The following is a 23,263-nucleotide window of genomic DNA, read 5'->3' as shown; positions in this document are numbered from 1 at the left end:
CCATCTGATTTGACTGACAACCAAACTGCTTCCTCTGTCTTTATTCTCTCAGGAAGAAGATACTACTCGTGAAAGCCGTTTTAATTTCAGCGGTTATGGGATGGGTCACTGCCTCCAAGTGAAGGGTGGAACAGCTGTCAAGACCACACCCGCCAACCCGACCCCACAACCCCCAAAAGATGCAGAAGCCATCAAGAAGAAGTTTGTAGACCGGGCAAAAAGGATTGACACGATATCTCGAGCTGCCTTCCCATTGGCCTTCCTCATCTTCAACATCTTTTACTGGATCACATATAAGATCATTCGGCATGAAGATGTCCACAAGAAATAGATGTGCCCTTCAGACCCTGGGACCTTCTTGCCTAAGTGTTGTACTTGTAAATACACAGTGAAATTGTCTTTATATCGCTTTGACAAGAATATTGGGGGAGGGGGGAGGGAGGACCATGGGGCGGGTTTCCTGGCACCTAGGCGAATAAAGATAAGTTATACGGCAATGAAGGAAATGTTTGCACAAAATTAAGTTGTTGCAGAATCACGTGAGCATAATTCTCTTTATAGTCTTTAGCACTGTTCTTTCAGATGATGCATCAATTAGACATGATATGCAAGGTCAAGTTCTCGACGGAAATTTGTCTTTTGGTCTGGTTTTGACTAATTCTGGTATTGGAAAAGTTAGTTTAAAACACACACACAGACACACACATAGAAAATGCTTACCATCTGACCATAGTGACTAGCCTATAGTGAGTTGAGGACCAAACTTTTTTCAGGAAAATGCTGCCTCATTTTTAAAACAAGCCTCCTGAGCTACGTTCTTTACAATGTCTGTAATTAGTGTTTCACCTGAGAAATCCTTTTGTGGGTCATAAATGATTTCTACTTATCAAAAAAACAACAAAAAATAAACACCAATCACAAAGAAAAGATTTCTACTGTCCGTGTGGGTGTGCATTTTAATATTATTTTTCTTTCCTAGATGTAATTTTGGGGTTTAAATTGTGTCTGGTGTAACTGATTTGATAGTATATCCTCTTAAAAATATATGCCCATTTTATTTTAGATCCAAGTTAGTGCACTATATTTTTTCGCTTTGGCTATATTTATGTGTGAAGTGCTCAAGTGTGACTTAGCCATTGCAACCTCTGGGCCACAGTATTTATGGAGATGGTGTGTCCTGAATGGTGTAGCTCATATTAGCCTGAACTTCCCATTTCTGCTCTCATTGTAGGTGTAACTACTAGTCCTAATGTCAACTGACCCATGATTTCTACTGTCAATTCAAGTGAATATCGTTTTAAATGTCCTTAACTAACTTAAAGAATTTTAAAATTGTACTGTGATTTTCATAACCCGTTGCCTTTTTGGTACCAGAGCTACGTGGTTTGAATCCTGGCTACATGTTTTAAGTAAGAAAAAAAAAAAAAAAAGACGTATTTTTGCTTACTCAGATAACAGACAACCTGTAAAAATATAAAAAATTGAATTTTACATGTGCTGTAAAAGGAGTTATTTAAGAGTATTTGTCCAATTTCAATAAAGCTAAGTGTGCCACAGAACTTCTCTAAGAGTCCTTCTGTTTTTGCACTACAATGTGGATAATTTAGATGACAATGGTAACTTGGATTTTTGTTTCTCGTCTACCTCATAAGCCTGAAGCACTTATATAGCTATTATATTATCCGTATAATATAATAGTAGCTTATAGTATCCCCATGAAGAAAAAAATATGTTATTCTCATTATAGATATAGGGAAATGGAGACAAGAAAATGTTAGTAGTCATTGTGAGCAGAATCTAAACCTGGATACTTTGTTTGAGATATGGAAATGTTCCAAGAACACTGAGGAATCATAAAATCTCAAAGTGAAAAGAAATATGAAAGACCAACCTGTCCACCTATCCATCCTTATTTTGTCAGGAATGGAGTTCCAAGATGGAAAAAAAAAAAATTCTGAGAACACCAGTGAAGTAGAATTAACTCATCTTGACCCCAGAAGATTTTCCTTAACCAAAGATATACATCATAGCATTTTCAGGAAGATGTGAATTCATAAGTCAATGTGTATGCCCTCTTAAACCTATTCAAATAGTAGCTCATTTCCGTAGAGAGGAATGTTGAAGAATGGCTAAAAGCATGAATTTTGGTGACAGGAAGACTAGCTCAGCTACCTATCAACAGTGTAATCTTGGATAAACTACCGGAGTTTTCTGAGTTTCTGTTTCATAGAGTTTTAAGAGGATAAACTGAGAAAAATACAAGTAAAGCCATTAGTTTGGAGTCTGACACATAGTAAAATCTCAATAGCTAACAGATGATAAAATTATTATTATTACAAATAGTATTGGTTATATATAGGGCAAAAACCTTCACAGTGTCTAACCTTGGCAAGATTAATGCTAGGCTTTTTGCACCATTGTGAAATACTATTTCTTATTGCTCATTCCTTTCCAGATAAATAAAGCAAAGTCTTTGATTGGTCCTGATTCATTTCCTTCTACTGCAAACAGTAAAATCGAGACTAAAATGCCTCTCAAAATGGGCCTGATCCTATAAGTGACCTAGGAAGAGCCCTGATTCTGCATATGGTGGGATGAGGAGGCACCTTGTGGGAAAATCTTCAGCTAAATAATGTCTAATCAATGTGTATACCACATAATTTTTTGCAGGGACATGGTGCCTACATTAGAAAATTATAAAAATATTCACCTCTAAACATATCTGCCAGCCACTCAAGTAGGCAAAGGCATCCTGGATGGCAAGAGGGATTCTTGGCTTTTCTCTAATTCTAGTCCATCTACACTGGGAAGAACTCTTGAATGCACCAAATTAAGTTATATAAATAAGATAAAATCTTGGGGAAAGGATTTTGAGTGCTGCATATTCTGGTGAAATAGGTAATTCCTCTAAAATGTTACTGAAATTTTTATGTTGGACATAAAGCTAACACCACAACCTCAGCTTCATATAGTGCTTTCCACATATTAACATGTTTTGATGTCTACAACAGCACTCAGCTCTAACACAGTAATCATACAAGGTGGCCAGACCACAAAGAGTCAATATCCATCCTTTGATGACTAGGTAAACCGAAGCTCTATGAGTTAGAGGTCTCACTCAAAGTCCCTATCGTGTTGGAGGTTGACATTCTATAGCCTTTCTTATAGCCTTTCACTATATCCACACCGTCTAGGAAAATAAAAGCCTAGAAAGTAAAATGTCACAGAACCACTAACCCACCCTCATGTATGACAAAACAAATTAGTAAAGGAGGACATATAATAGAATACTTCTGTTGAAAATGCCTAAGAGAAATCGTTCAAAATTATGCATACAGCATTAAGACCATCTTCGCAGAGTCAATATCATATTTGACTGAATGGCCAAAAAGATACTGGGGTTGGAAAAAAGACCAACAGAATTCAATTTAGAAACTGTTTATTTCCATTTTTGAAGGAAAGAAAATGACCTTCACATTGTCACACATGCCCCCACATAGAAAAGATGCAATATTCCTGCTTTGGTACAAATGCACTTTAAAAGTAAGTAACATCGTTTCCTTCAAGCTGAGGGTAGTGTGTATTAGATGGTTTTAGGCCAAAAGCCAGCATTTATCACTTTGCCACAAATGATTTATAAATAGGTGAATGCATCTTGAAAGAGGAGAGCAAAGTTCTGGGGTGCTCTTTGTGAATCGAGCAATCACACTGGCCTTCTCGTAGGACCCAGGGCTGGTCATAGAATGAGCAGCTTGGTCAGCCCTCATGCCAAACTGAAGTCTCATGAGAGGCTCCAGGTCCTCAAAAATGACAGAACCAAGTGGGCTAGGAGACCCTTCACGTACAAGTGTCAGAACTAGCCAAGACTCCATCAAATTCAATGGCTAATCATTTCTTAAGCTACCCCTGCTTTCTATGGAGAAAGATTTGGGGGAGGGTAGTGATGAAGGGAGAAAGATTAAAATAAAAAGACAGTAGACATAAGGCGTAAGTCAGATCATGTCACTTTGCTTTAAACCTCCATTGGCTTCCCAACTTACTTAGAGAATAAGCCAGAGTCCTCATCGTGGCCACATGACCTTACCTCCTTTCCCCTCCCACCACCTTCTGTTGTCTCCTGTCTCTCCAGGCATACTGGCATGCTGACCACATTTCTACCTCAGGGCCTTTGTATTTGCTGTTTCCTCTACCTGGCTGGCATCTGTTTCCCTAGATCAGGAGTTGGCAAACATTTTAAGGCCAGTAAATTGTTTAGACTTTCCAGGCCATTAAGTCTCTACTAAACTATGTAAATCTGTTATTGTGGTACAAAAGCAGTCATAGATAATATGTAAACAAATAAGTGTGGCTGTGTTCCAATAATACTTTATTTACAAAATCGAGCAGCACTCCAGATTTGGCCTGTGGGCATTACTTTGCCAACCCTTGCTCTAGGCTAGATACATACAGGGCTTACTCATTTAATTCAGGTCTCTGCTCAAATGTCTTCTTATCAGAGAAACCTTCTCTGACCACATCATATAAACTAGTACCCTCCAACCATTATAATCTATTTCCTAGTCCTGCCTTATATTTTTCATAGCATTTGTCACTATGCAACTGATACTTTTGTGTTATTCTCTCTCTCTCTCTCTCTCTCTCTCTCTCTCTCTCTCTCTCTCTCTCTCTCTCTCACACACACACACACACACACACACACACACACACACCTTGAAGGACAGATTCATATGAGAAAGTAGAAAATAGGTTTCTTGTATTCTCAAGGTCTAGATGTGAGCATGGCATTTAGTAGGTGTCTAATCAATATAGTATTTCTTCAATGAACACTGAATAACTAATACATATTAAGGAATTAATTGAATGTTTGCATGTGAGACTTAGGGATCTAATACTACCCAGTTAGATAAAAATTGCTGTCAAAACTTAAGCAGGTTTTGGGTCTATAACAATGAAGGAATTGCACTAGATTAGCATTTTCTAAAGAATGTTCTGAAAACCCTAATTCCTAGATCCTTAAGGGTCTGGGACATTAGCAGTCCTGCCTGGGTTATATTTTTCTAGTTTCCCATTGACTTTTATTCAAAAATGTGGACCTTCTGAGACAGGGGTTTCTGAGAGGTACCTCAGGGTATCTCCTGCATTTTAGACATACTTCTTTTTACCCAGATTATGTAGTGGCAACTCAATTTCCCCCTGATAGTCAGGATCAATCACCCCACCTAATACAGTAACCCCTTCTTTTGCCTACTGACTGCCTGGCATGAGGAGCTCAAAATGCCAGGTAACAGTTTCAACTTCCAGTTCCATTTTGGTGTCACTTGGAGGAAGCCAAGACAGAGATTCCAGAATGGTTGAAGATTTCATGCTTTCTATCGAAATACTCTTAAAACAATTTTCAAAAAGATAAAAAGTTATGACTCTGATGCAAATATAAAATTAACATATGTCAAAAATTGTATTTAATTTATTGATTAAAAATAGTAAAATGCTAAAACCAATCCTTCTCAAAAAGTATTTGAGAAGCTAAGTATTATAAGCAACATTAGGATAACTTTCCTGGGTTAGATACAAAACTAGTTGATGTCAACAGGGCCATAAATAGTAACATTTAGGGTTATCTATCTCTCCTTTGGACAGAAATTATTTGAATTCCTACTGGATAAAATTCTCCAAGTTCTCCTCTGCCTCTATAGAGTGGTGAAGTAGCCCAGACAATACAATGTCAAGCCCAACACTGCACTGAAAGAGCTCCTGTAAACTTTTTATGCCTATTTCCAAGTTTCAGATATTTTTTCTGACAACTGCCATTAAAAGTTAATGCTTAATTAATATATGAATATTAATATAATACCTGAACAGGATCAAGACCCAGAACATTAATATGACATGCCCTGTATCACACAGCATATTAATGCAACTTTAGGTTTAGAACAAAATCCCCTGAATTCTGACCTGGTTCCTTTATAGCTACCCGCATGAGCTTTTTCCATGTATCCCAGGTAGAGAAAGTTTAAAAGGGCAGTTTCTCCCCTTTAAATTATTCTACATCCACATGATTATTTGCCCATCCTTCTGGAAGGCGGGTAGCATGGTTATAATGGCAGTTTGTGGGGTCAAGTTCTCCCTCTGTCTCATATTTGCAGGGTGTCCTTGGGCAATGCTTCCATACCTAGGACTGAAATATAACATAATATCTACCACATACAATTGTAGGTGAGGACAAAGTTGATTAGTACTTTCCTCTTAATGGATACTGAATAAATACTAGTATTCATTTCCCTTCCTACCCACCTTCAATTAATAATAACACCATTTGGAGCCTATCACATATGAATAGAGTCAATTTCTCTGTAGTGTACTTTAAGTGATGTAATTTTAAATCATCATCTAGATATCAAAAAGGCTGAAAGTGAAAAGACCGTATCTAGAGACAGCCTGAACCCACCTCTTTGGTAAAAGGGGATCACTCTCACCTAATACAGAAAGGAAAATATTTTTTTATTTAAATGTTGAAAAAGTTTAAGTTAGCATGGCTAGGGCCAGTGGAAAGAAGTGATTAGGAGGAGTTTTGCTATATAGAACTAATATTGGTACAGCACCAGTACAGTTTACAAACTACTCTCACATAAATTTGGCCAGATCATTCTGCGATCACAGGAATGATGGTGTTGGGCAAGTTTTTCTCACAATCTCACTTTATTCTCCTGTAAAGTGGAGAAAAATGATGGTTTCCCATCATAGAGCCTAGCATGAAGTAGGTCTTCAGTGCATGATAACCACCATCATCATCACCACCACCATCAGCAGCAAAAGCTCACCACCATCACCACCATTATCATCATTACCACCACCATCACCATCAGCAGCAAAAGCTTCAACATCACCACCATCATCTTCCTCATCATCACCACCACCATCAGCAGCAACAGCAGCAGAACCACCACCATCATTATCATCAGCATTATGATCATCATTTTACCAGTAAGGAAAACGAAATAAAGCGCAATGAAGGCCACTATCACAGAGGCAGATCCACACATGGGGTACTAGCTGTGAAAACTAGGCAATGTTTGCAGAATGAGAATGATATTTGTCCCACCTACCTGCCTTTCAAGGCTGCTATGAGAATAAAATGAAACCACAAATGTCAAAGGTAGCTGAAAACTATTTTATGGATAAGGAAAGTAGGGCAAAGGAGGTAAAGTAAGTTGTCAAGGGCACACAGGCAAGATTCAAACTCAGGCTTTTTGTCCTTAGTCACCACATTATATTGCTTCTTCAGTCAATCTAAAAAGTTATCATGATGGACATATATTTATATATAATTGTATACATATAATTATCATGATCGATATACAAAATATATATTTTGTATATTTATTTGTTTAAACTTTATCGTATTATTTTAAATTACTCATTTCCTTATCCATTTCCCCTATGAGGACTGTCGAAGGCACTATATTAGTTTCCTAGGGCTGCTGAAACAAAGTATCACAAATTGGGTAGCTTAAAACAACAGAAATTTGCCTGGCCGGGCGTGGCTCAGCGGTTGAGCGTTGACCTAGGATCCAGGCGATCGGGGTTCGATTCCCGGTCAGGGCACATGCCCGGGTTGCGGGCTAGATCAATGACTCTCTCATCACTGATGTTTCTCTCTCTCTCTCTCCCTCTCCTTTCCTCTCTCTGAAATCAATAAAGATATATTTAAAAAAACAAACATAAATTTATTCTGTCACAGTTCTAGAGGTTATAAACACAAAAATCAAGGTGTCAACAGGGCCATGTTTTCACTGAGAATCCTTCCTTGCCTCCTTCTAGATTCTGATGGATGCTGATAGTCCTTGGCACTCTCCTTGGCTTGTAGCTGCATCACTCCAATTTCTGCCCCCATCTTCACATGGCCACCTTTCCTCTGTGTATGTGTCTGTTTCCAAATCGCCCTTTCCTTTTAAGGACACTTTATAGGGCATCCCTTAATCCAGCATGACCTCATCTTAACTAATTGCATCTGTAAAGATCCTCTTTCCAAATAAGGTCACATTCCTAGGTTCTGAGTGAACACGAATTTTTGGGGAACACTATTCAACCCAGTACAGGTACCAATTATGTCTAATTTTTCACAGCTCTCCAGGTATAAGGCACATACAGATTCAGGCAGCTATAGCTTATTAGTTAAATATGCAATTGCTGGTATGCGATTGCCTGGGAACAAATTTCAGTTCTACTTTACTAGTTGTGAGCCTACGGGCAAAGGTTCCAAACTCTCCATGCACTGGAGTCCTAATGTATAAATAGTACCTATTTCACAGAATTCTAATGAGATTTAAATTAGTCAATTCATATCAAGTGCTTAGAACAATTATAAGTCCATAACAAGTGTTTGATAAATATTATTAGCATTATATTATGTTAGCAAAATATTTTTTAGACAACAAACATAATGATATTTGTAAAATAAAATAATGAAAGCAAGAAGTGTCAGAAAGCACTGAAAACAGCTTATATTCAAGCCATATAATATTATAAAATATTTTTACATCTGCCTGTTCTCTGTGCATAGTCTTTTTAGGGCATCAATAAACATTCAATTTAAGAGAGAGAAAGGCAGTAGGAGCAAAGGAAGCGAAAAGGAAAAAGCTTGCCTTTCTTTCTCCCTCAGGGGAAAAATTTTAGAGCCATGGAGAAGCAGTATTATTTCTAAGAGACCATGCTAGGAAAATGGAATTGTTTCTCTGAAACAAAGCAGAAGATTAATACCTGGAGGGTCTAAAATATAATAATGGTATTGATCTCAAGAAAGCCTTGGATGAATCTACCTTTCTTTTTATTTTTTGCTCCCCAGTATCATTAAAAAGGGTTCATGTATAAAGGCCTGTAGACTTAAATATATGAACATCACACATCAAGAGTTAAGTACCCAAGCAGTAAGGTAGTATCACTCTGCAGTGAAGACCATAGGCTTTAGCAGTGGACAGGCCTGGGTTCAACTCTCAAATGCATTGTTTTGTGTTCCTGCTCCTTTGAGGTGTTGCTTAAACTCTCAAAGTCTCAGTTTCTCCATGTATAACAGCAATAATGATAGCAGGATGTGACTTGCATGAGAAAGGTGAGAAACTGCTTTACAGGGTGTACGGTGAAAGTCATGTCACCCAAACTCGAGATATTCCTTCTGGTCTCTCTCAGCCCCTCCTCAGAAAGGAAAAGTGACTGAATCTCATTGGAGAGCTCGGAGGTATTTTCCTGCCCCCTCCATTTTCCTTTCTCTTGGAGGATGGTCAATTCTCCAAAATTGCAAGTTGTGCTCTGGTCTTGCCATATGTTTTCAACATGATGGAAATGTTTCCCATGGAGGAAAGTGTTTTCAACATTTCCCTTCAGGGAAAACCCACAGCTCTCCAGCACAATCTGTGCCTCAACAGCTAAATCTGGCTAATTCTAGAGCACAGAATTTTAGAGCCTGCTTGTCCACAGATGTTTTGTCATCCTGGACTAGAAAACAGACTTGTGACTCCAGTCTGTAAATCACATTTTTTAATATCAGCACTATTTACAATAAAAATGAAACAGGTATATCATATAGAATGTGTCCTCAGCTAATGTTCCCTCAGGAAAATTCTTCTTGGTTTTTAATACCCAAACTCCACCTAAGTACTTTTCAGGCAAATGAATGTTGTATTCAGAAATTACATTTATGCCTTAGAAAAATCAATACAACCTTTTTAAACAAAAGAGCATGTGGGAAACATCTCAAGTTTCACTCCTAATAGAATTGGCATTTGGAATAAATCAAGTATAGATGGATCAGAAGTATGCACAGATATTTTTTAGTGCTCCAGAGTGTCAACAGAGGCAAGGGTGCTGCTGGCACTAAGAAAGACTAGGATGAAGCAAGTGCTTGTTAACAACCATATTAATTATTTGGCATCAAGGAAGCAGTGTTTTAAACATCTTACCTCATGACATGACAGTCTGTTCTTTACATATTGGCATTTTAGTGTGTTTTCGTTGGTTGGGGTTTTTGGATCGACTTGTAATGCATAGCAATTTTTCCCAATAAAATAATTAGAAAAGGGCTCCTTTAGCATTTTCCCATAGAAAAACTTATTTCATTAACAGAAACACAACACTAAGCTAGAGATGTCTGTATTTTGGGCCTCCCATCTGCCTCACCTATTTGTCTGATTTTTCAATTAGTTCAGAACTCAGTGGAAAAAATAGATAGCTATTTGTTGGCCTCCACTAATAAACAGAATATATCACAAAAGTGACAGGCTGTGACTTCTGAGATAAGGTTACAAAAGACTGTGACTTCAGTCTTGCTCTCTCATTCTTACTGCCTGCTTGCTCTAAAGAAGCAAACTGCAGTATTTTGAACTGCCCTATGGTGAGGTGTATGTGTCAACAATCTGAGTCCTGTGTCCAACACCCAGCAAGGAACTGAGGCCATCAGACCTACGAGGCCTATGAGGAACTGAATCTGCCAACAGTCACATAAATGAGCTTGGAACAAATTCTCTAGCAGTTAAGCCTTGAGTTGATTGCAGACCACGACAATACTTTGATTTCAGCCTAGTAAGATACTACTCTGATTCAGGGGACCCAGCTATGCCACGCACAGAATTCTTGACAACAGAAACTGTGTAATAATAAATATCTGTTATATTAAGTCACTAAATTCTAGCCCCAGTCAGTTTGGCTCAGTGGTTAGAGTGTCTGCCTGAGGACTGAAGGGTCTTGGGTTCGATTCTGGTCAAGAGCACATACCTCAGTTGCAGGCTCCATCTCAGGCCCTGGTCAGGGTGTGTGTGGGAGGCAATCAATGGATGTGTTTCTCTCACAATGATGTTTCTCTCTGACTCTCTCCCTCTCTCCCCCTTCCACTCTCTCTAAAAAGCAATAAAAATATATACTTTAGTGAGGATTAAAAAAAAATTCTAAGGCAATTTGTTGTGCAGCAACAAATATTCAGTAAATGTATGCTAATATATATGCTAAAATGTATGATAATGAAAGAATAAAGGCATGACTTAATTATTCTCCAAATATTTCAATTGATTTGGATCCTTAGATACTTACTGCCAGGAAATGGACCAAGACTTTCTGAACATGCTCTGGTGTTTGTAGAAAACTACATAGGGCATGTGCCAAATACTTGGTTGAATCTCATCAGTTTAAATCAAGCCAAATGTAGAGAACTGCTGTCTGGAATGAAACTTTGAAGTCATTAGCCAAACCCTTTCATTTTGAAGAAACAGAGACTGAGGCTCAGAAAAGCTAAGTGACTCTCCCAGGGCCACAGGGTCCATGGAAGTGTCATGCTAGAACCCAGGGCTTCTGATTCCTACTCCAGGGCTCTTCCACAGCATCCCATGGCAGTGTTAGAGGGAAGGAAGATGAGAAGGGCTGGAGGAACCCTGAATATAGAAAGTAAGGCTTAAGAAGGGCTCAGATGAGTGGATAAGGTCAGGAAGGCATTCCACAGGAGGGATCTCCGTGACAGAAAAGCACCGATGAGGTGCGGCTTGTGTGAAGAGTACTGAGAATCCAATCTCCACAATGCAGTCATCTTGAAGTTCATATGAAAGCTGAGAAGGGGAAGGCCTTGGAGGGAAATGGTGCCTACCAGGAAGAGAGATCAGCAGAGAAAGGAGGACAATCTTTGTCAGATAGGCAAACCAAGGAAAGCACATTTGCCTAAGACTTTATGGCAGGCACCCAGAGTGAATCTGGAAATAAGAAAAATGGGCATGCAAGAAGAAATGGTGGGCGATGGAGTCTGGGAAACTTGTTAGCTTCGCAGTCTTGAAGCAGAAGGAAAGAGGAGGGGGCTTACACATAGAGATGGGGCTCAGTTCTGCAAGAGTCGAGGATGTGCCAAAACCCTCACCTGGATCCTGTGGCATTGTATTACCTATTATATGACCACATGAGCTGCTGGATATGGTTAGGTAGTGTTCAGTCTACACAGCTGTACACCACAGCCCTGTAATAGAATAATAAAGCTTGGGGAGCTAACATGTAAAATTAGCCCACAAGAAGCCAACTTCAAAGAAATTATTGAGAAATGATTGACTTCTTTAAGTTACTGATTCCTCAGACCCAGGCTGAAGAATCCCAAGTATAACAGCCTGTTATAATGTGGTTTGGTTAATTCTGTGATAATTCCCTGACTCCTAACACAGACACGGGGGCATCAAAGAGGGGCCAAAAGGACAGTAGACTGGAGTCACAAGTCTGGTTTCTAGTCCAGGATGACTAAACCTCTTTGCACTTCATTTTCTTCAACTGCCCAATTGAGATAATAAAACCGCCTGTCCTGTGTCACAAAGCTTCTTGAAGTTTGAAGTTTGAAAAAAGCATAGAAGAGTTTTGTACAAGTGTATTGTTTTATATAAAAAGAGGTTCCACTATGTTTTCCATTGTTGCCATGAAACGGCCTTTTTCCATTCTGTAATGGCTTCCTTCACAGGAACAAAGAAGTTCAAAAGCTAAATTACATAAAATTATATCACATTGTCATAGCACATGCAACAAATAATGGTGCTAAAGATGATTCACAAAGATAATCAGATCAAGGTCCTGCAAAGTAGAGAATTTAATTCCCATGATCCTGGCCACTAAGGAGAAGCAGCGAAGTAAGTCTTTAAGGTTTCAGCCATGGAAAAAGCACCAGAATCCAAATGATGGAAGCAGGTGGGAGAAGTGTGGAGACTTCCCTGGTGTATTAGTTAAGGTAATGCAAGCTGCTATAACAGATAAGCCCCCTAATCTCAGAAGCATAATGCAATAGAAGCTTATCATTCACTCATATGAAATCCCAATGGACGTTTCTGATCGGCAGGTAGGTCTCCACTCTTCCAAGCAGTGATCTGGGACCCAGGCTCCCTTGATGACTCCAGCATCACTATGGACTCAAAGGCCCATGCTGAATCCTCTGTATCTGTCTGGTGTGCAAAAAAAGATAGGGAAAAGGAGAAACACCTGCCTTCAACTAGTTAGCCTGGAGATGACACACATCACTATCACTCACATTCCCATGGTGGGAACCTTCACATGGTTCCACTAGATGGAGGGGGAACAGTCCTGGTTTGCCAACGACAGCTCAACGCCATGAAAAGGGAGTTCAGATCTCAGGGGAAGAGGTAACCGTCTCCGCCTCACTGGGAAACAGAGAGAATCGAGATCTCTATCATTTTGCATCCTTTCCTTTTGCCAGCATTTCCAGGCAATACAAACATTAAAGGTTTTTATAGCTAGGAACATTATCAAGAAACAGACAACACTGCTTGGAAAGTCACTGTTATTAAGCCTTAACTCACATGAAAATAGTCCAGCATGGTTCTAAATCAGAGATCAGAGGCTTATGGGAGGGCACCATAAAATAAATACATGAAATTAAATATAAAACAGGCTTTGAAGTCAAGTCAGGCTAGGTTTTCATCTCTGGTCCTCCCCAAACAACAACAGACCTTGCACAATTTATTTAACCCTTCTAAATCTCAAAGTCTTCAGCAGCAGCATAAGCTCCATAAGATCCTTGAAGGATTATGTGAAGACTCATTGAGATGGCCTGGCAAGTACTTGGCCCATGAAAGGCACTCACAAAATAGTGCTCTCATGACATCTACTGAAGTTGAGCTGAGCATATACATCTCCCAGAGGCCAGCAATTCCACTCCCAGGTATACACCCAAGGAATACACATATTTACCAAAAGTCAGGTACCAGAATGTTCAGAGCAGCACTGTTCATAAGAGCTAAAATGTAAAAACAATACAGATGCCCACCAAGAACAAAATGGACAGACTGAGGTATATCTTACATGCAATACTACACAGCAATAAAAATGAACAAACTACAGCCATGTACACCAATATGGATGAAATTCACACATATTGAGCCAAAGATAAAGAGAATACCTACAGTGTGATTCCATTTATACAAAATTCCACATGAAAAAAATTAATCTAGGCTGTTAGAAGTCAGAATGGTGGTTACCCTTAGAGGGAACTACTGAATGGGAAGAGATGTAAGAATGGATTGTGGGATGCAGGTAACACTCTCTCTTGGAATGGGGTGCTGCTTACGGAGTGCATTCAGTTTGTGAAAATTCACTAAGCTGAATACTTAAAGCATTAAAAAGTTTTTCAAAATGGTGACTTTCCCTGAGTGACATTCCCAAAGTATTTAAATATCGACCATGATGGCTACCGGCCTTTGGAAAGGAAAAACAAGAGTAAAAGGAATAGGACGGGAGAAGTGTGAAAGTAAGCCATAGAGAGAAGGAGAGATGGTGAGTACATAGAATAAGTTTGCAGGGAATCTAGAGCCAGAGACATCTACCACTTTTCTAAAAAATGCCATTTTGTGATATATGCCCAAATATCTGACAATAACAAAAGGGTCCAGGGCACTTTTTCATGGTGACACTGGTATTCTTATCTGAACTAAATTTTAGTGCTTCTAAAAATACAAGTATTTCCTATGGGCAATCCAGTACATGTCTTCCAGATTATAATGTGTCTTTCTGTTCCATATGCCACCCTGTCATTTCTGTCATTGTGATTCTTTCCTGTGTCATTTTGGGAAGCTACAGTTATATGTATGGGTGTGCATGTGAAGGATACCAATCCCAATCCTTGCAATCTATATAGCTTACCCTAATCACCAAAAAGGGCTTCCAACACCATGATCACGCAAAAATCATTCTTTGCTAATATCATCTCCAAATAACCTAGCTTCTACAGGGGCAACCAAGTAATAATTCAAGCCTATGCTCACTCTACTTCTACTATATTTCTATTTTACAAGGCACCCAATTCTAGTCATAAATATATGCCATGTAGTTTGCACATAATAACAAAGGGTCACTAAGATTACAACACTAGAAGTCATTTACCAAGACATTTGTTTTCGTTTTATGAGTATTTTACACATGTTAGCATCAGTAGGAACCTTAAGAGATCATCTTCCCATTTAATCAAGGAAGAAAATTGAGGCAAAGGGAGTAGAATTACTTGCTTTAATACATAAAGATAGTTGTGGCAGAACCAAGACATAAATCCAGATTTTCTGCTACTTACCCGGTACCCTCTCCACTACTCCATGCCTGTAAAGGGCTTCTGTTTATCTCGACATGTATTTGGCATGAAATGAACATGATTTCAGCATTCTCCATTTCCTATTTCAATCATAAGCCCCCAGGTCTGATGTCTACATTAATAACTGTCTTGGCTTTTGCCTAAAAAAAATGTATTGAGATAATGTTGTTAGGAAGTTCCTGAAGGAAACTATACAAGTTAATTTTTTTATTTCCGCAATTGTCAAGGATTTTCTTTTTCTTTTTGAAATATTTTTAAATTTTAAAAAAGATACAAGAAAAGGGTAAATAACCCCCACATAATTTTACCCAGATGGATCAATTTTTTAAATTTTGCCACAGTTGCTTTATCATTTTCTCTTTCTCTCATCTTTCTTCTCTCTCTCAATCTCTCTCCTATTATTATTATTTATTCTCTGAGAGAGAATATTACTATTGTTATTTTTCTCATAGAGCAGGTTGCATAAATCATGCCACTTTAGCTCATAACACTTCAGCGTGCATTTCCTAAGAACAAGGATATTTTCTTACATAACCAATATAATGATCAAATTCAAGAAAATTCATACTGTCACAATACTCCTATCTATTCTACAGTCCATACTCCAATTTTTCAATGATCACACAATGTCTTTCAGAGCATTTCCCCACCCAGTCCAAGACCCAATCCAGTGTGACATATTGCATTTTATTTCCATGCCTCTTTACTCTCCTCTAATCTGGAATAGCTCTTTGGTCTTCCTTTATATTCATGATATTGACATTTTTGAAAAATATAGGTCTTTTTTTACTAGAATGTTCTTTAGTTTAGGTTGTATCAGTTAACTTTTACTATATAATGTAATACCCCCAAACTTAATAGCTTGAAATGAAAATTTATTACAGCAAAAATGTGTCCTTTCCCACAATGCAGGGGGTCAGCTAAGTGATTCTTCCGTTTTGGGCCAGCTTGGTCTAGGATGGTCTAGGGTGACCTCACTCATATGTCTGGCAGTTGGCTGACTATGAGCTAGGGTCATAAGGATGACTTAGCCACGTGTGTCTCATAATCCAGCAGGCCGAGCCGGGTGCATTTACAGGGTGGTGGTCACAGCTCTGAAGCTCAGCAAGAGAGCAAGCCCCAATGCACATATGCTTTCCAAGCCTTTGCTTGCATCCTGTTTGTTAATGTCCATTGGCCAAAGAAAGTGACATGGCCAGTCCAGAGTCAATGTAGGAGAGTATGCCAACAGATCATGGAGAAAAGAAGTAGAAATTTTACAATCTACCACAGCAGCTAAAGGCAAGGGATAAAATATTTTTTCAAAGAAGAAAGAATATGCTATTAATGGAAGAAATGAGGATAAAATACATTAGCATCCAAAAATAGTGAGGTAGGAACACTTAAATTTATAGAACATTTAAATTTATAGAATCTGAAATCAAGATGCCACACTAGTGAGGGAAAAGGGCTTATAACAAATCTCCCTAGTAAAGGGTTTGTTATCCTGTTTCTTTTTATTGGTCAAAGGGGTCCAATTTAAAGGCCCACAAATGACCTGTAATACTCACTCTCTGAAGCTATAATGCAATTAAACAACTGAATGACGGAGAATTCTGTGCAGAGTAATAGGTCCCTATTTTAAGAAAAACAACAAGAGAATAATGATAAAGATAAATTGATGATCTTTCTCCTTCTTGGGGAAACAAAAGGGAAACTGAGGCTGCAGTAAAGAAGTGAGCATACGCTCCCTTTACAGGCAGCAGCAGCAGCTCTTTCATTACTGCTGAGTGCTGCTCTGCAGCAATGGAGGCCCTGTAATACCAAATTTACCATTTTTTCAAGAAAATCTGAAAGTCTAGATTTACATGTAGAATTTTCAGATTTCTAGATATTGTTCACTAAAGCCATGCAGAAAGATCTTTACAGCAGCACTATATATAATAGCTCCAAAGAGGAAAGAACCAAGATCACCCATATTAGAATGTATAAAAGTGGTATCTTCTAAAAACAGGATACCCTTCATCTATAAGACAAAAGTAACTTCAGCTTTATGCAACATGAATGAATCTCACAAACATAACAATGGGGACAAAAGGTGAGGTACAGAAGAGTGCATACTATATTAGTCCTAGTATATAAAGTACAAAAATAGTCTAAATTAACTATGGTCTTACAAGCCAGGACAGAGAAGGGTAGGTTTCTCTCTAGAATGGAGCACAGGGGTGCTTTTGGGAGGTAGATAATATTGATCTGAGCATTAGTTGCATGGGTACTTGCTTTGTGAAAATTTGTCAAGCTACACACTTAGAATTTATGTACTTTTCTGTAAGTTATACCATGACAGTTTATACTTTTTAAAAAATTCTCTGTTTAGCTCAGTAGGTGTGGCTTAGTGGTTGAGCATCAACCCATGAACCTGGAGGTTAAGGTTCGATTCCAGTCAGGGCACATGCCCGAGTTGCAGGCTTGATTCCCCAGTAGGGGGCATGCAGGAGGCAGCTGACTGATGATTCTCTCTCAACACTGATGTTTCTATCTTTCCCTCCCTCTCCTTTCCTCTCTCTGAAATCAATAAAATATATTTTTTTAAAATTCTCTGTTCATACTCTGCACCCCTCCTTCTTGCTAAATGACTCTTGCTCTTCCAACTTTCAAAATCACTTCCTCTAGAGGCTCTTTCCTGAATTCCTAGACTATTTTAGCTCATCCTGCTGTGTGCTTGAAGTCCCCTGTTGTTCACCTATCTGAACAACTCTCCACATTTAATTACAACTACTTGTTGAATCAAGTTTGGCAAATTGGCTTTATTTATCTTTATAGGCACATTGTGAAAGTGCACAAATTTTAATAGAGGGCATGTGAAAAGAGTAAGATTTAATAATACTCTCCCAAGGGTAGAATATCAGCCCCAGAGCAGTGCAAAATATAGAAGGGTAAACTAGTTATATATTGCTTTGTAACAAATTCACTAATTCAGCAGCTTAAAACAACACACATTCTCTCAAAGTTCCCATGCATCACAACTCCAGGTAAAGATTAGCTGGTTCTTCTGCTTTAGGGTCTCACGAGACTACACTCAATGTGTCACCAGGGTTGCATTCCTTTTGGGAGCCTCAAGGTCCTCTCCCAAGCTCACATGATTGTTGGCTGAATTTAGTTCCTTGCCACTATAGGACTGAGATCCCCACTTTCTTGTTGACTGTCAGTCAAGGGCGATTATCTATTCATTGAGTCCACCCACTTTCCTTGTCAAAGGCCCTCTAACAGGCCTCTCAAAATGGTAGCTTCTTCAAGGCCAGCAAGGGAGAGTCTCTTATCCAGTAGGCTACAAGGGACTCATATGATAGTCAATAATGTCGAGATAATGGGGTATGGAGTCAGGTGGGCGCTTGAGGCACTGGGGGGACCACTCTGTAAAGTGCGTCATTTTCCAACCACTTTGCTGTACATCTGAAATTTGTGCGGAATGGTACTGAATGCAAACTGTGGTTGAAAATAAAAGAATTATGAAAATGAAATCTTATCACCTCTGACATATAACATAACCTAATCAAGGTATTACACTATTGTGTGATCATCTCCCACACTGTATGAAAGTTAGTCTATGTGACCAATAGAAATTGGCCGAAATGATGAGATGTGACTCCTGACGTTAGACCATAAAAGACAACGCAGTTTCCACCTCTCTGTAACTTGTTTTCAGCCACTATGCCATGAAGACACAAAAACATCCCTTTGGAGAGGCCCACATGGCAGGGAACTGAGACTTGCTGCCAATAAGGTATATCAAAAAACAATAGAATGCCAGTTAAATTTGAATTTCAGATAAACAATGAATAAGTTTAGTGTAAGTATGACTTAAAATTTGCATGTGACATACTTATACTACAAAATCATTCATTGTTTTCTGAAATATAGTTCAACTGGGCATCCTGAGTTTTGTGTGTATCTGTCCAAAATCTGGTAACCCTACTTGTCAACTGCCATGTGAATGACATGGACTCCCTTACCCAGTTTCTTTTTTTTTTATTTTTAAGAGAGTATTTTAAATGTTTTTATTTAGAGAGAGGAAAGGAGAGGGACAGAGAGAAACATTGATGAGAGAGAAATAGCAACTGGCTGCCTCCTGTACAACCCCCACCAGGGATTGAGCCCACAACCTGGGCATGTGCCCTGAATCGAACTGGTGACCTCCTGGTTCATGGGTTAATGCTCAACCACTGAGCAACACCAGCCAGGCTCCCAGACCCAGTTTCAATCAAATCTTCATCTCACTGCAGCTACAGGTAACATCTTGATTTCAACCTCAGAAGAGGCCCTGAACCAGAACCTCCTGAATAAGCTGCTCCTCAATTCCTGACACAAAGAAACTGATCACATATGCTTGTTATTTAAAGCCACTAAGTTTGGGGAGTAATTTGTTACACAGTAAGTGATGACTAATACAATAGGAAACTGTCAACCCATTATCTTATCTCTTTTATGAGACACAATAATCAAAAATGGTTCCATCATTTAAGAAGCAAACCTCCTTCTCTAGTTGAAGAGTAAAAAAATAGCTCAGAAATGGCAGTTATTGTCATCATTTATTAATGAAATGCTTCAGTATCTATTGGATTGAACTAAATATGCCAAACAGGACTCTCTGTTAGGGAAGTCAGAAGTCATTTTTTGTTGTTCTTGTTTACTGAAGGTGGCAACAGCAGCTTTGACATAACAAAGCCTGGCAGCTTGATTCAGCCCGAAAATGCTGGTGACAAGCAAGTGATGTATGTTGTACATATAAGGTCCTGTAGTTCCTCAAGCAAAGAAGGGAAAGGCAAATGCATGTCAGACAACTGAGAGATCTGCCAGCGTCCACTCTGCTGTTGGAGGAGCAGAAAAGACGTTTTAAAATAATTTATACATTATTAAACATGTAGCTGGAGAGAAGGGAGGAAATGGGGAACCAAAGGATCTTAAGAGCTATGGTTCTCAACTTGGGGTGACTAATCCGCCCCCAGGGGACCCTTGGCAATGTCTGGAGACATTTTCAGTTGTCAAAAAAAGGCAGGGGGACTGGCTAATCTAGTGGGTAGAGGCCAGAGATGCTGGCAAACATCCTACAATGCAAAGGACAGCAGCACCCACACATCAAACAATTATCTGACCCAAAATATCATTAGTGCTAAGGTTGAGAAATCCTGCTGAAGACAGAGATAAATCAACTATTTGTTACACTGACAAATCAGATTGCTATAATTCTCTGGTATTTGGAAAATGTTTACTTTGAAAACACTTAGTTCATTTATCTATTCAACACTCTTTCATTTATTCTTTCTATATGAATTCATTTTTGTTTATTCAATAAATATTTATTGAGTCACTTATGCCAGATGCTTTGGGAAAAACTGACATGTATAAGAAATTCATTCAGCCATTAAACAAATTAGTAAGCACCTGGACGTGATACAGGAGATGAATCAAATGTTTTCTTCCCTCAAAAAACATAAAATCTTGAGTTAATACTAAATGCAAATGGGGGGAAAATGAAAAAAAGTGAAGCAACCCTGCTGACTTAACAATCACAGCTTTGAATAATTCTAATAATGGGTAATTTTCTTCAGGCAAACATTTAAAGAGCAGTTGTCATAAGCCCATTGGCTAGGCAAAGGTTGCATCATTGGGCTAATGTGTGGAACAAGCTGGTCATGTGTGTTTTCACTGAGTCACCTTCATTTTCCTTTAATCTAATACAGCATATAGAAATTTATGGAAAGATTTTTTAAAAGGGGTTTGTGAAAAAGAGTAATCAGCTCAGAAGAAATTCTAAACAAACACTTCAAGTTAGCAAAGGCGGGGTCTGTGAGGCTCTGAACATACCTCTTATGAATGGTGAAGTGTCATAACAGTGCTATTCAAATCAGAAAATGGGAGCATCTGGGAGTCTTGGGAGAGGTTTCAAAGGCATGAAAGGCAGAGGTGTAGTCAGAAAGCAGCCTGGCTGACATGCAGGATGCAAGGAGGAACAGGGAAAGAAACTGGTAGAAAGGCCATAACTACATTTTAGAGGACACCCAGGACTCAATAAGACTCTCTCATCTAAACAAAGACATGCAAGGAAGGAAGGAGGGGAAAATGTTTTATCTTGTTAAGTACTACTTCAATTAAAATTATCTTTAGCCCAGCCATCATGGCTCAGTGGTTGAGCATTGACCCATGAACCTGGAGGTCACAGTTTGATTCCCAGTCAGGGCACATACCCAGGTTGTGGGCTTGATCCCCAGTATGGGGCATGTGGGAAGCAGCTGATCAATGACTCTCTCATCATTGATGTTTCTATCTCTCTTTCCCTCTCCCTTCCTTTCTCTGAAATCAACAAAAAAATATTTTTAAAAAAATCTATCTTTATATCACTTCACACCTCTTAGAATAGTTATCACCACAAAGATGAAATAACAAGTGTCGGTGAGGATGTGGAGGAAAGGGAACCCTCGGGCACTGTTGGTGGGAACGTAAATTGATGCAGCCACTATGGAAAACAGCAATAGAACTACCATATGACCCAGAAATTCTATTTTTGGGTATTTACCCAAAGGAAAGGAAATAGGAACTCGAAGAGATATCTGCACTCCCATGTTCACTTCAGCATCATTCACGATAGTCAAGATATGGAGGCAATCTAAGTGTCCACTGGTGGATAAATGAATAAAGAACATGTGTTATACATACACAATGGAATATTATCTAGTCATAAAAAAGAAGAAAATTCTGCCACAACAAATTTGTGACAACATGGATGAAGCTGAAGGACATTATTTTAAATAAAGTAAGCCAGACACAGAAAGAGAAATACTGTATATTCTCACTTATTATGTGGAATCTTAAAAAGTCATAGAAACAGAGAGTAGAATGGTAGTGCCGATGGCCAGGAGGTGGGGGACATGGGAAGATGTTGGTCAAAGGGTACAAATTTTTAGTTATAAGATGAATAAGTTCTGGTGATCTAATGCACAGCTAAGAGTCAGATTCCTAAATCCTGGGCCATGTCTCTTTTTTGTAAACTAGAACTTTCCTTTAGAACCTTCCTCTATTTCCACTGCGATCTGCTTTCCTCTAACCCAATCTTTTATTTTGGTATCATTATTATGACTTTTCTCTTTTTCAATATGGGGGATCCTTCCCTTTACCTCCCAGCTCCCCTTCCTCTCTTTTTTAAATTTATTTTCTCATGTGTCCTCTTTCAAAACATTTGAAGCAGATAATGAAAACGTAATATGCAATAAGCACCTGAGGCTGATGAAACAGAAATAGAAAATCCGAACATAAAAACGGAGAAAGCACACTAACTATAAAGACTGGTGCAATAGCTATAAATATTCATTAAAGTAGAACTTCTGGTTCCTAGAAGCCAGGGAATGAATGAAAAAATGAGGTTACATATATTTGGTTTTCATTAAAGAGAGTGAATACCAGTTCCTCTGAGGACATAAAGCATTTTCCTGACTGTATTTTCAAAGAAATTGAAATCTTATAAGGAAAACAATGCCCAACTCCCAGGGTTGTTATATCTATTAAGTATATATAAAATCCTTTATAAATTGCAAACTATTATTTAACACTAATATATATAACTGTCTTTCCTATACTTGGAGATTTTCCTACTGCCAATCCTTCCTCCACCCTCCCTACTTTATCTTTTAGTACAATCGGTGCTTGGCCAGTCAGTGTGGAACACAGCAACCTCAGAACTAGGCTGAATCAGAAGATGGTGTTGTGAGGACAGTTGGGAACCCTGCTGCTGATAGTAAGCATCAAGGAAAGAAAGATATCTATTCCAGAACAGCTCAGTGGCAAGAGCCCAACTTGTAGACAAATCCTAGGCTGTGGGAATTCCTTTTTATAGCATAGTGAAGTCTCAGCTTGAGCTTCCACTGGGTCACCAAGGGGAATTGAGACTGTCTGGGCATATCTGTGGGTCCAGTGGGCTGAATCTGTCAGCAATCTTCTTCCTTTTATATTTAATTTGAGGAATTAAGGGGCCTCTTGGGCCAGAACTTATTAAAACAAAACAAAAATTTCCATACAACCAGCTTGATCCAGTTTGAGTACCTCATGGAATCAGTTATTCAGTTGTTCAGTTATCTCTCTAGCCAGCATCTACTTATCAGACAAATGTCTGTGCCTTATGGAGGGTCCCTG

The 23,263-nt window shown here is 38.8% G+C and overlaps 1 protein-coding gene across 2 annotated transcripts in view; it reads left to right on the top strand.

Annotated features, from left to right (window-relative positions):
- Nucleotides 1-331, top strand: part of GLRA2 (glycine receptor alpha 2) — a 156,172-nt gene extending 155,841 nt beyond the window's left edge. For both annotated transcript variants that reach the window (XM_016202955.2, XM_016202956.2), the window contains exon 9: nucleotides 53-331. In XM_016202955.2, the coding sequence (XP_016058441.1) occupies nucleotides 53-331 (279 nt within the window). The remainder of the gene's footprint in view (nucleotides 1-52) is intronic.
- Nucleotides 332-23,263: the final 22,932 nt, after the last annotated feature.

This window comes from Miniopterus natalensis, chromosome X (genome assembly GCF_054644295.1).
Source record: "Miniopterus natalensis isolate mMinNat1 chromosome X, mMinNat1.hap1, whole genome shotgun sequence".
NCBI lineage: Eukaryota > Metazoa > Chordata > Mammalia > Chiroptera > Miniopteridae > Miniopterus > Miniopterus natalensis.
Note: the sequence above shows the minus strand (reverse complement) of the source record. Positions and strands in the feature narration are given on the sequence as shown.